The following is a 13,834-nucleotide window of genomic DNA, read 5'->3' as shown; positions in this document are numbered from 1 at the left end:
CAATACGATGGTATCTGACGGTGCTCAAATCCCTCAGCCTCGTGTCAGTAGATTTACTGGCACGCAAAAGAACTCCTGCGGGACTACATTCAGGCACCTCGGCTTATCAGAAAAAGTAGTTAGTAGGACGTAAATCTAATAATTATTTACGAAAAATAAGTATTTGTTCACATTACTTCTTTTTCAAAATGCTGGGGAAATGTGCTCTGTAGGATACAATGTAATAATAAATAGTGTTATTAGTTTTTCGTCCTACCAACTACTTAGTACGGTTTTCGGAGACGCTGATGTGGTGGACATGTGTCCCGCCGGAGTTCCCTTACGTGCTAGTAAATCTACTGATAGAAGGATGACGTATCTGAGCACCTTCAAATACCAAATATGCCAACTTAGCTCAGAAATCCAGCGCTCTACCGTCTGAGCCACTCAGCCAGGCAGGATACAGTTTATCGTGTCTGGCTGTCTGGTCAGTTCCTACAAGAAAATAAGATTAGGCCTACCCTACACGTGCTGGATTGTGCTACACAGGCAACGTAATTCTGCTAATCGCCCGTAACTGTGTACTTTAGTAAAAAAAAAAAAAATCTTAGTTGAAATATGATTACATTCTTCGTGTTTTTTCTACGATTTATGCATTAGCTTGCCACGCACGTAGAGAGCATAATTTATTCGATCTAATCTATTAAAAGTAACGCATCGTAAGCGGAAGAATGGCGCTTAAACTATGGAGTCGCTATTTCGCCTTGGCACCACCCAGAGCGCTGTAGCAGCCATGTTAGCCACTCTATAGTCCTCTTTCTAGCTCGTTGAATGAAACTAATAGATTCAGATTGCACATTCATGCCATTGAAAGTTATGACTTACCCATTCTTCATTCCTTTAATTACTGCTGGCTATCATACTAATGTTTCATTTGAAATCATTTCATAAAGAGCAGGTCTGCGTAGTCTAAAAACCTTGCAAGTTCTGGCGGTGGGCAGAACCTAAATTATTCGTAAGTATTTCAGAAACACCACTATATCCACCAAAAGGATATTATATATATATATATATATAAAATTATTGTCTTTATTCTCCAATTTCCAGTCACTACGGTTCTTTAATTTCACCACGCACACACATTTAGAAGGACCTGGCGCTCATTCTCACTTTCTTCAATGCTCTTCACACTTGAGTAACTTTCTCTGTAGCTATCACTACTCTCGAACTCTAATTCATTTTCCAAAACGTCATTTTTGCCATAATCTCCATCTAAAGCACTTTCAAACTCTTGTCATCATTACTGCGATGTGGGTCTATTGCATATTGAATACCGATGAAAATAAACTGTTGTTCAACAATCCCAGTGTCACACACAAATACAGACTGCATTGTTTACCAACAATACATGCCTCTAGTTCCTTACAGTGTGTATTGTGAGAGCTTATATTGCAAAGGGAGTCTGTTATACAAAGATAAGCATGACGCTGCATCATTGTGAGTTCAGCTCGTCATTTTATTCATGCACCAAAACATTGCGCGCCGCCACAGCTCATCAAATTATGTGAATGGGCTAATATGGGAAGTATAGGATTAGTCAGAAGTTGGATAAATATGAGGAAAGGTAAAAGAAAAAGGAGGCTGATGAAGATTCAGACAGTGTTAGGAAGATCTAGTTAAGAACAGTGTAAGTCAACAGAATTTTAACTCAAATATGTTAATGGACCAGGAGTGCTGGGTAGAGTTTTAAATGGAGAGGAACCATTCCCCACACACTACCTACTGTAGGATGCTGGAATGAAAACTCTCCTTACTCGTACTGGTCATTATATTTATGGGCTTACCCTGTATTTGGGGGTTTAACACCAGATACGTTTGTGATTGACTTGTTACCGCTGAATTTATCCTCAGTATTTTTAGAGACTTTTACTGATTTTCCTAATATTACAAAAATAACTTATGTTTTTTACTTAACATGTTTATTTGATAACAAGTGAACAGTTAAGGTAGATAAGTCCACCGGACAAAAAAGTTTAGTCACCCTAATGCGCATGCTCAGATGGATCGTTAAGCATGTACAGATGGCGCAATGAATGAGTCCTATGCTCAACCACATGCGCATTGCCTCTACATGAGCATGAGGTAGTAGTGATCAATGAGACAGTGATATTTCAAGCGAACAATGTACATCAAAATGGATAGATGTAAGGATGTGACAGAGTGGCAAAAGTGGGCAATCATGTTTGGCCGTGCCCATGGCCATAGGGTGCGTGAAGTTGCTGGATTTGTTGGTGTTTTGTAGCAGACTGTTCACCGTGTCTACAAGCAGTGGTGTGCTACACATGGCCACAAAACGCAACGTCAGAATTGTGGTCGGAAAAAGATCCTGACTGAGGGGGCCGGAGACACGTTTCACGACTTGTGAATCAAAATCTCTTCCAAACCCGACAGGAGTTACTGCAGTTAGGGAGTGAAGCCATCCCAACCTGTTAACAAGAGAACATTGCGACGGGAACTGCATGCATTGAACATGTATAGTCAGTTACTCGCGTGAGGCCATTTCTCACACAGGTACATAAAGCTGCACGCCTTCAATAGGCTAGAAATCATTGAACATGGACAGTAGCTGACTAGCGGAACATGATGTGGTCTGACGAATCAAGTTTTTGCCTGTATTGCAATGACTCACATCGTCGATTGCACCGAAGGCCAAATGAAGCATTTCATCCTGGATGTGTGCAGGGTCAGGTTCAAGCCAGAGGTGGGTCTGTGATGTTTTGGGTTTTTTGTATCATGGATAGGGCCTGCTCACTGAGGTAACCACTAACATGAACCAGCATGTTTGTTTAAACATTCTGGATGATCAGGTGTTGCCTTTCAGTCAACATCTGCATGAGTATGCTATTGATACCCTGATTTTTCAAGATGACAGCAGCAAAGTTCATCGGGCTGTACACGTATGTGACTGGTTTTATGAACACTCCCCCACCCTGTTACATCTCGATTGGGCTGCAAAATCACCTGACTTAGAATTTGTGAGCAAAATAAATAAAAAAATTAACATCTATAATCAATCAATTCTCATATGTTTAAATGAATTAATGCCCTTAGCAATGAATTCCCTTCTAGCAAAGATCTCTGAAACAGATGCTGACCGCACTACCATTCTATTTTAGGTATCTGTTGTAATCATCATCATCATTATGGATTCCTTCCAGTGAGCTGGGTAGGATGTTTAAGAACGATGTGCCTCCATTTATTGTGGTCTTGGTATGCTTTTTTTTCTCTCTCTCTAGGACATCTCATGTTTCTCTTCTCTTCTCTTCTCTACATCTTCTCTCATCTGATTTAATTAACCACCTTTTGCTAGGGCGTCCATTTGGTCTTCGTCCTGGACCAATTTTCAAAATATTTTGTTGGTGTTCGATTCACCTGCACCCACTTAATGTGTCCTAGCCACTTCAGCCTTGCAACACTCGTAATAGCATCATAAAATTCACAACATGAAAGTTTTGAATTTATTGGTAACGGTTAGCAAATGTTTATCAGTGGACGCTAGAAGTCTTCCTCTTTCTGCAGACCAAATATTTCCCGTAATTAAAAATATTCTTTCTTTCAACTTTCCTTGTGAGTCACAAACATTCATCAGCTACTGTATTTTCAGTATTCAGATTCCCGAAAACCTGGACATTGCCCAGGACTCCATTCCAAAACCGAGGCTGTCTGGGCTAATCCCAGATGTATGATATGCCTATTTATCCATTGGGCTCATTATTATCCACCATCCCAGTTTCTTGTCTTTACTGTTTATTTGTATACTTGTTTATACCCTTTCCGTTGTAGATATTTTTCTATATGGGCTATATTTAAGGTAAATATTCTTTTTGGTAATAAGTCTGTAATTGGAAGTAATGGTCAATGTGTTACGTTGTTAACAGACGAGAAGTTCTTGCTTGCCTAAAGGAACTTTCCAGGGTTTATCCAGAGGAAGTGATGACTACAATTGTGCAGGCTGGGCTGAACACAGGACTAGGTAAGTTCTTGTTGGTATTCTGTGTAGTATGTGGCTTTTCTTGTTGGATAGTAAATTATAATTCTTATCTCTTGTTTAGAATCTGAGCCTTTGAATGGGACCAATGGGCTTGAGATGTTCCTGTGTATGGATGCGCTGTGTGAAATTGCAAGCAGAGAACCCTTCACAAGCTATGTTTTACCTCACATATTGAAGTGCATTACAGAGTCTTATCAGCTAGACAAGTGCTTGATAGGAGTGAAATGTTTAAGGTAAGTAATATAACGGTCTGTTCTATGACACAGTGGAAAGGAACAAACGAGTGACAAATCAAAAGATAAGTAGAAAGCTAGTAACATGAAATGGAATACTTAATAGGATCGAAACAATGTCAGGTTAGTGTGGAAAAAGGGAGCAACTGAAGGAGGATTCTAGGACTAACTTCAAGTCACGTAAGGACAGTCTCCACATTTTCGAGTAGATAGCCCATCTCCTTAAAAATCTCAGTTCTTCTATATCTATCTCTTCTCAGCCCCCAGGAGCTCATTTTGCTTCCCACTGTCCTGTTTGTTATGTGTTACTTTTTATACACCTATCTTTATGTATATTTCTTGATTTGACTCGTGAGTTAAAGTTAGACAGGATTCAACTTTTTCATTGATGAAGATTTATTATCAAAATGTTGGAGGATTATGTATTTTTTCTCTTTTTCCTTTCTGTCATGTCTTTTTTACCCTTGCCCTTGTCTCGCAGGCATTAGTATTTCTTCCAGGGAGTGCTCCTTTCACAGAAATGATCTGATATCCTCATTTCTCACATGATCATGCCGTGTTTTCTATGTGGCATTCCTGAGAAATTTCATTTCACAGGCCTGCAGTTTACTAAGGTGTCTAGTCTGCAACCTGCAAGTTTCTAGGCCGTCATGTGCTGTCCTGACAATGTCCAACAACATTTCAGCATGATTTAACAAGCACCATGAGAGCATCTCAGTTTATTACTTTGAGTGATGATGAAACAACATCTAACAGTTCTCCGTCAGCTAGTGGTTATTTACAGCAGTGTCCAATGACTTGCATATAGCTAACACCACTCAAATAGATTTGGTGATGAACTACGGGATCAACACTTACCAGTTCCCATTTACAATTGAATTATTAATGATTAGCAGTATTAGAACTAACAGTTCTGTGTATGTTAATACATAAAAATCTCGATGATGAGCATCCTCAAGATGCTAGAACCTAGTTATTTTCAAATTTACTCATAATTTCATCCCAGTTTTTAATGTCAATTTGTATATATTTGTTTCATTTGTTTAATGTCAGTTGTGTGCATGTACAATTGTTTAGTTATTAGATATTTTACATTAAGGTTGAAGATGGCCAGCCCCAGCCGAATCTAGTCCCTAATTAATGTAATTTAGATTATTGCATATTATAGTATTGAAAGGTGGACCATTACTACATTAATTTAATAATTATGTTATGAACTTCATGTTGTTAGTCTGTATTGAACTGAGATAACATATAAATTATAAACAGGAGAGTTTTCCACCTATTCAATATATAGTTGTATTACATTGTAATGTAAATAAGATTGTAAATACAACTATGTATTGAATAGGTGGAAAGCTCTCCTGTTTATAATTTACATGGTTATCAATTTCTGGATTTCAATTACTCATTCATCTGGATCGAGTATGCAGTTTTTTTTACTCTTGGGACCACTTAGCGCCATGTCGTCTTCTTCCTCTTTCTGAAAAATCCTTTATCCCATGTACCCAGGTCCTGAACTTACTTCTTTCTTGAGCCAGTGTCTCAGAGACACCTGTGAGATCCTCCTTCACTGGGGTTGCCTGTGGAGTGGCACACTTTTGAGTTATGAGGAGATCAAGAATTTTTTTGGGATATTCTGGTGTTAGGCACTCGAGACAAATGCACTTTCTCATAACAAGTGAGTAAGGGTAAGGGTGTATTCTGCCTGAAGGCAGGTCCGAACCTCCGCAGAGGTGTGCCTGAGCCGGAGTTTACGTGTGGTAGGGTGGCCAGTTCCTTTCTGCTCCTCCATTCCCTTACCCCCCACCAACAGCGCGTGGTAACCCATCCAAATCTTGACCATGCCCAGTGTTGCTTAACTTTGGAGATCTCACGGGATCCAGTGTTTCAACACGGCTACGGCCATTGGCATAACAAGTGAGAGCTTTTAAAATGAGAGTAAAAATGAAAATTCACAACCTGTTCCCAGTCATTTGAAAGTATGGTAAAAATCATGCGTGTTGTTCCTTCTGAAGGTTATTTCAATTGTCTGAGGTTGCGTGTTTTGGTAATAAGCACGTTTTGCTTCAGGGACCACTTTAGCTGCCGTTTTATGTTGGACAAAGAATCCTTCAATGTTTCCTGTCTCAATCCAGCAATTCCAGGCTTGAGACTTTTTTTCGGAGCTTCATCACACTGTTCAATCCACCATGATTCATCCCCTGAATTTATCATTACTGTAGCAGCATCGTTCTTCTTGTTCTTGTAATAAGTAGTAGTAGTAGCTGTAGTGGTTTGACGTCAGTTACCATGTGCAGGCATTTAGAGTTTACACGATTTGAGCTGCCCGGTTCTTAGTTTTGAAGTTTCATTTTATAGTACAAAATGGCAGAGAAACCAGTACTCTATTGGACACCTGATATCGAGTTTCAGTATATTTTTTCAGCTGTCATCAGAAGTATTTGACATGCTGACTTTATACAACATGGAGTACCATACAGATTTTTTTTCCTACCCTTCAAAAATTTGATTTCCCCTGCAGTGTTTGATCCTGTGAACTAGGGATCGATCCAGAGGCCACTAATTGATGGAGGAAGCTTGACTAAGTGGAGTATCTTAAACCTACTACAGTTCATACACTTCACTATAGCTCTCTTGATGCTCTGCCTGTGGGTGGGAGCGGTAGAAAACATCCACAGTATTTCCTGCCTGTCCTAAGAGATGTCTACCAAGCTCAATAGCTGCAGTCACTTAAGTGCGGCCTGTATCTAGTAATCGGGAGATAGTGGGTTCGAGCCCCACTGTCGGCAGCCCTGAAGATGGTTTTCCGTGGTTTTCCATTTTCACACCAGGCAAATGCCGGGGTTGTACCTTAATTAAGGCCACGGCCGCTTCCTTCCACTTCCTAGACCCTGTCCCATTGTTGCCATAAGACATATCTGTGTCGGTGCAACGTTAAGCCAAATAGCAAAAAAAAAATGAGAGATGACTAGAATGGGAAACTCTAGGTCTTCTTATTTTGGGAGCATGGTTTTGTGACCACAAAGTCCCTAGCTGAATTTACTTGTGCCAGCCTCCTTACTTTCAGCTTTCTTATCTCACTCTTGTTCTCTTCTGACACTGGCAACATTAGGTTTGGGAGGCCTAGGGTGTCTTTCATTTCCTCACTGCTCATGGTCCTTTCCTCTCTTTCGCCAGTACCCTCATTCTGCAACTGGCCAAACTCTTCCATTGCTTTCCTCCGATTAGCATCTCTGCTGGGTTAAGAAAGGTCCGTTGTTCAGTAATACATTACCAACACCACCACCTCTCTCAGTGTGCAGAGAAAGACTGACTTACCAAGCTCGATAGCTGTAGTCGCTTAAGTGCGGCCAGTATCCAGTGTTCGGGAGATAGTGGATTCGAACTCCTCTGTCGGCAGTCCTGAAGATGGTTTTCCGTGGTTTCCCATTTTCACACTAGGCAAATGCTGGGGCTGTACCTTAATTAAGGCCACGGCCGCTTCCTTCCCACTCCTAGCCCTTCCCTGTCCCATTGTCGCCATAAGACCTATCTGTGTCAGTGCGACATAAAGCCAATTGTAAAAAAAAAAAAATTAATAATAATAATAAAGGGACATTTTCACTTATCAAGACACAACAGTTTGTTTACGTGGTCATTTTAATAGCTTGCTATGTTACTGGACAGAAAAGTAGAAATAATTTCAGAAGTTATTTCCACCTAGATAGTAATGTTTTTAAAATAAAATCTTATACTTTTCCAGAAAGCTTGTGGAAAGTGCAGGGACAGACGTCAGTATATTGAATTACTTGTACCTGAAATGTAATACAGTGTCTCGACTCCTGCTGTGGTGGACAGAAGGGGTGAGGCAAGGAGCTCTACCACTCTTGTTTGGTCATGTCGAGCTCATGCAACACACTGCGAAAATCATCAATGTCATCTTAAGAGTTCAGTCCACTGAGTGAGTATCATTCATCATCTGTGCACTTCATCAGTGTCTATCTAAAGATGCATGTGAGGATGAAGATTTTGTTTAATCATCATCATGATTGTATGTTGTTAGGTCCCAGACAGCAGTGGTGGTAGAACATGTACCATTGTTCATCAACTCAGACTCGCAAGACTGCAAGATAAATCCTTTAAATCCCTCTTCTCCGTGGGAGCATACACAGCTTGTAAGTGCCTAACAAAACCTTCATTTATTTATTTTTTTGTCATTTGGATAACATTGACACAACCTGGAAAGACTATTTGATGTAAAATTGTACTATACTCAGTACAGCTTAAACTACATTATCATTTCTAAAGTAAATCATATAAATCGTACCTCACATTACATGTAGGAGACTGATATAAGACAGTGAAATCTCATTAGTGCGTTCCACATTAAGACATTTTCTCGCTTAGCAAATAATAAATTTGAAGTCCTGATTCACATCATGTTAAATCTATATAAAAAAACTTCACTTATCACATCAACAAATTTTTGCTATTATCGCTTAGTATGATCACATTTTTCCTGGCCCTGAAAATGTATTTTGTCATCCCTTATGAAAAGAACGTGATTTTCAACACAGGTAACAGCCCTCGCCAGTGGAGGCATTTCAGGGAAAGTTGCACAAAAATGGGAAATGGTCCTGAATTCCTGAACTTTACAGGGTAAATTTCACCATCAGGGAATAAGCTGTTAGCCTCAGGAGAGTTCAGTTTTGTTTGCCGATTTTCAGTGATATTGCTGAATAATCGAGTAATCATGTGAAGTTAACTTTTTTTTTTGCTATTTGTTTTACGTCGCACCGACACAGATAGGTCTTATGGCGACGATGGGACAGGGAAGGGCTAGGAGTGGGAAGGAAGCGGCCGTGGCCTTAATTAAGGTACAGCTCCAGCATTTGCCTGGTGTGAAAACGGGAAACCACGGAAAACCATTTTCAGGGCTGCCGACAGTGGGGTTTGAACCTACTATCTCCCGAATACTGGATACTGGCCGCACTTAAGCGACTGCAGCTATCGAGCTCGGTGTGAAGTTAACTAGCCTGCTGCTTATTTGTCTTGTGGTAGCCCAGTTATGGATACTGAAAAAGTTGTGAAATCACTTACTAATGAAGACAAAATTGAAATCCAGGAAGTGGACAGGCATCCACATCTTTCAGCGGAGGTGCATATGTTGAAACTTGCACCTTCGAATTTCGACTGTAGTGGATTGAAGCAATTCGAAGTGCTGTCACATTCAAGATAGTGGTCAAAGTCATTGTCACGCACACGGCCGAATAACCTCCAAATAATTTTTTGTCAAAGAGTGTGACCGGAATACAATTTTTAATAACCCACTGGTTTGAAAAATAAGTCTTCAGGTAACATTTGTTTGGGAAAGAATATGTTCTGCAAGATACTTTGATACTCTATGGGCCCCAGAACAAATGCTTTCATATTTGTTGTCTGGTGTTTTACACACCTTTGTTGTTATTTAATAAGCCCCAGTGAAGAAAATTATCGTATTTGTCCTCTTTTTTTTTTGCTCCTTTTAATACTCTCTTTGGACTCTAAGAAACGATAGATAGCGTATATTTTACACTGTACCCGTACATACACGATGTAAAATGCATGCCTGTCAAAAAAAAAAAAAAGTACTGAGTGTTAACATATCCCTGTTGGATAGTGTTTGTGTATTTAATAGCACATTTTCTTTCTTAACATATTCTCTTTCTTTGTCCCCTACAGAAACGTCTTAAAAAGATAAATAATAATATAGATTTTTACGTATTGCTAACTACTACATATTACGGTTTTTGGGATTGCCAAATTTTGTCCTGCACGAGTTCTTTTGCATGTCAGTAAATCTGCTAATATGAGGTTGACATATATAGGCACCATCAAATAAGCACCAGACTGAGTCAGAATTGGCACCATCCCACCCCAAGAAATATACTTTTATACCAAAATATTATAAAATCCATAACATTTTTCATTTGTCATTTGTCATTGGCAGTCATTCATTGAAGAACAATGCCACTCCCAGAATTCAGTTACAAATAGGTTTGATTGCCAACTGTGACAAACGAATCGGCTAAAGCTTCTGTTAAAATGATGTGCATAACTATGCCACAACCCTCTGTCATCGGGTAGGCCCCTTATCGTGGAATCTGATGAGTTGGACCATTGGTATGTCACAAAGATTGCACCTGTAAGCTTGCATTCAGGAGATAGTGGGTTTGAATCCCACTGTTTTTTCCGTGGTTTCCCATTATCACACAAGGCAAGTGCTGGTGCTGTACCTTAATTGTCATGACCACTTCCTTTCCATTTCTATCTCAGCGTTACCATACGACCTATCTGTGTTGGTGCGATGTAAAGCAAATTAGAGTTGAAGTATTTAAGAATACACTCAAATATTAAGCCTTAGCACCCACACGGCGGGCCATGCCCGACAACGAGAATATCCCGCATATATGTTCTTCCCTATATAACTCCTTTGTTGGGTTACGCGTGCATGAATTTACAAGTACAGTAAGCTACTGCCATCCTTCGACGACAATTTGAAGCCATGTATAGCTGTAATTTCTTTGAAATCAGGTTTTGTGCGCGTTCTTCGAAGACCATGTGAGTTTGCAAACAGACGTTGCTTAGCAACATGGCGTCGTTCGAGCAGCATGAGAAAGAAAGAAATAGCGAGACTTTTAGGTTAAAGTGACATTGATTTCAGCGATAGTAAGAGTGATTTCCAATTAAGTGGTGAGGAATATATTGCGGAACGAGATTGTGTTGGTGAGTTGAGTGATGAAAATCCCGATAATGAGAAAATTATGCTAAATGGCTGGAATATCATGACACTGACTTGGACTTCAAAAGAAGCCCATTCACAGGTATGACAGGTTATAAACTACCGCAAGGTTGAGTGAACATGAATTTTTCAAATTATTCATGACTGGCGAGTTATTGTTGGGAATTTTTGCGCGAGACTAACCGGTATGGTAGTGTAAACATTCAAAAGGTTCCGCCCCTCACACGTGAGTCTATTAGGAGGTCGTGGATAGATGTTCTTCCTCAATTCAAAGCATTTTAGGCACAATCCTAAATATGGCAATGAACAGTAATCCTGAATTACGATGTGAGACTGTGCTTTTCAGCAATACTTGTAGAAAAATGCCTGGATTCATCCCGGCGAGTGTTTTGGGAAGTCCACACAGTGCACTATTACAGACAAAAAGTGACTGTCTGAGACAGGTTTGAAAATGCTGAACATTGCACCTAAATACTGTATTGTACTTGTATTATATTTATTTTGTATTTGCTTTAGTTGATTTTTATAAATATGCTGTCAGTATGTTTGTGCTGTCACTTATCCCTCTGCAAGCAGATCCTTAAATGGAGCTGGAGAGGCAGGAGTATTCAGAAAAAAGGGAGGGCTAAGGGTTAAAGGATCCGCTTGTTCAATACATGAGGTGAGTTCACATTTTTCGTCCGGCCCAACAACAGAGAAAACACACTCCAATTAAGGACCCATGGCCCATTTTCTTATCATCGCATTTCATTTTGACTTCAAATCAAGAAATAAATCAAGAAAGAAATTCCTACGGAGTGTATCTCAACAATAATTTTAAGAAGCTATTTTCCCAACAATAATTTTTTGAAGCTATTTGTATGTGTATTCAACATGTTAAAACACAGAAGAAATTTAATCAGCAATATTGCTCTTCTCTAATGTAAACATCACATTAAACTTAGTACCTTAATGTAATCAACAGACTTCAAGTCCTGTATCAAGAATTTTATGGAGCCACCAATATTGATTACTTTAATGAAAAATTAACATAGTTCAACTACAGGAGGACTCAGAACTTTTATTTTAAGATTCACAATTTATCATCCAGTTTTTAAATGTTATGTTTCATGTCATGATTTTTAGCTTGTGTGTCACCATTTTTATAAATTTTATTTCTTGTATACAGCTGATTCCAGAGAATTGTCAACCCAAGAAGGAAAAAAATAGAATTTTATTTTAAACTCAACAATTGGTTTTTATTATTTATTATTTTTATTTAATGTTTTTAGCCAACATAGGACTACTTAGGTTTATGGAGGTTTTTCTTCTTTTTGTCAGCCCAATACTGTTTCATCTTTCTGAACGTAATTTTCTTTCTGCTTCTGGAATCAATCTTCCTATTCTCTGCTTGTTGATTTTTGTCTGTAGTCTAGTGTGTTTATCTTTCAATATTTTGAGTGTATTGGTTTTGTATTTTAAATCTTCTATTGCAATATGCAACTCTCTCATGTCTTCTTTAAGTTCTGTGATCCATCTAATATTATTCTTACTCTTACTCTTCCATTATTTTTCTATTATTTTTCTATTGATTCTATTTTCTGGTGACCACATTAGCTGGCCTAAGAATAATATTCGTTTCTTTTCCATTGTGCTAGTCACAGGTTCTATTTCTTTATAAACTATCTCATTGGAAGCTAGTGTCCAGACTCAGTTTACTTGATAATTTTTATTTAAACAAGTCCTCACTATTCTCCTTTCTAACTTGAGTACTTTGTCTATTGCAACTGTGTTTGTTGTTTTGAATAATGTTTCACTTGCATATGTAATTTGTGGCTGGGTGACTGTTTTGTAGTGTTTCAATTTGGTTGCTATTGAGAGACACATTTTATAATGTGTATCCTTTGTAACATGCTGTGCTGTAACCAGTTTATCTATTCTATTTTGCCATGCTGGTTTCTCGTTCAGGTTATATGTGATTATTTCACCTAAATATTTAAACTTTTCCACAATTTTTATTTCTTGGTCTCCCAGCCTGATTTTGTTTGCAAGAGGAAGTTGAATTAGCATAATTTCTGTTTTTTTTTTTTTTTTTTTCAAACGAAATTTTCAAACCAATATTTTGAGATATATCCTGTAAAGATTTTATTTGTTGTTTTGTTTCTTGAATATCATTGGCCAGAAGAGCTAGATCATCAGCAAATCCTAGACAGTTCAAATGTATGTTATCCGTCTGGGTTCCAATTTTTATATTTTTTGAGTTGTTCTTGTACCAGTCCCTCATAACGTACTCTAGTGCACAGTTAAAAAGAAGAGGTGACAATCCGTCACCCTGTCTTAAACCAGTTGTTACCAAGAATGGTTCAGAAAGTTCTTCTCTGAACTTAATTTTAGAAATTGTATTAGTTAGAGTAAGTTCAATCAATTTGATTAGCTTTGGATGAAGTCCGAAATGTCTTAAAATTTTTAATAATGATGGACTGTGGATGGAGTCGTAAGTTTTCGTGAAATCTATAAATGTTATTGAAAGGGGCTTGTTTTGTTTTCTGTAATATGCCATGACTAGCTTCAAAGTTATTATTTGTTCAGAGCAGCTTCTCCAAGGTCTGAAGCCTCCCTGGTATTCACCTAACTCTTGATCAATCCAATTATACAGTATCTTAGAGAAAATCTTATACATGCAGTCAAGGATGGAAATACCTCTGTAGTTGTTTGGATTTCTTATTGCATTATGATGCAACACGCTGCCCACAGGATTCAGTTTCCGCGTTACCCTCACTTTTAAGGGAAATATTTTAGAAGAGCAATCTGTGTTCAGACTGAGGTGAT

General features: G+C 38.6%; 1 protein-coding gene across 1 annotated transcript in view; it reads left to right on the top strand.

Annotated features, from left to right (window-relative positions):
- The window catches only part of Mms19 (MMS19 nucleotide excision repair protein), a 187,216-nt gene that overhangs the window by 105,429 nt on the left and 67,953 nt on the right, over positions 1-13,834 (top strand). Inside the window, exons 10-13 of the mRNA XM_067135913.2 lie at positions 3,918-4,012; positions 4,092-4,263; positions 8,009-8,206; positions 8,309-8,420. Of these exons, the coding sequence (XP_066992014.2) occupies positions 3,918-4,012; positions 4,092-4,263; positions 8,009-8,206; positions 8,309-8,420 (577 nt within the window). The remainder of the gene's footprint in view (positions 1-3,917; positions 4,013-4,091; positions 4,264-8,008; positions 8,207-8,308; positions 8,421-13,834) is intronic.

Source organism: Anabrus simplex, chromosome 1 (genome assembly GCF_040414725.1).
Source record: "Anabrus simplex isolate iqAnaSimp1 chromosome 1, ASM4041472v1, whole genome shotgun sequence".
Classification (NCBI taxonomy): Eukaryota; Metazoa; Arthropoda; class Insecta; order Orthoptera; family Tettigoniidae; genus Anabrus; species Anabrus simplex.
The sequence above is the reverse complement of the archived record's forward strand: the minus strand, read 5'-3'. Positions and strand labels throughout refer to the sequence as shown.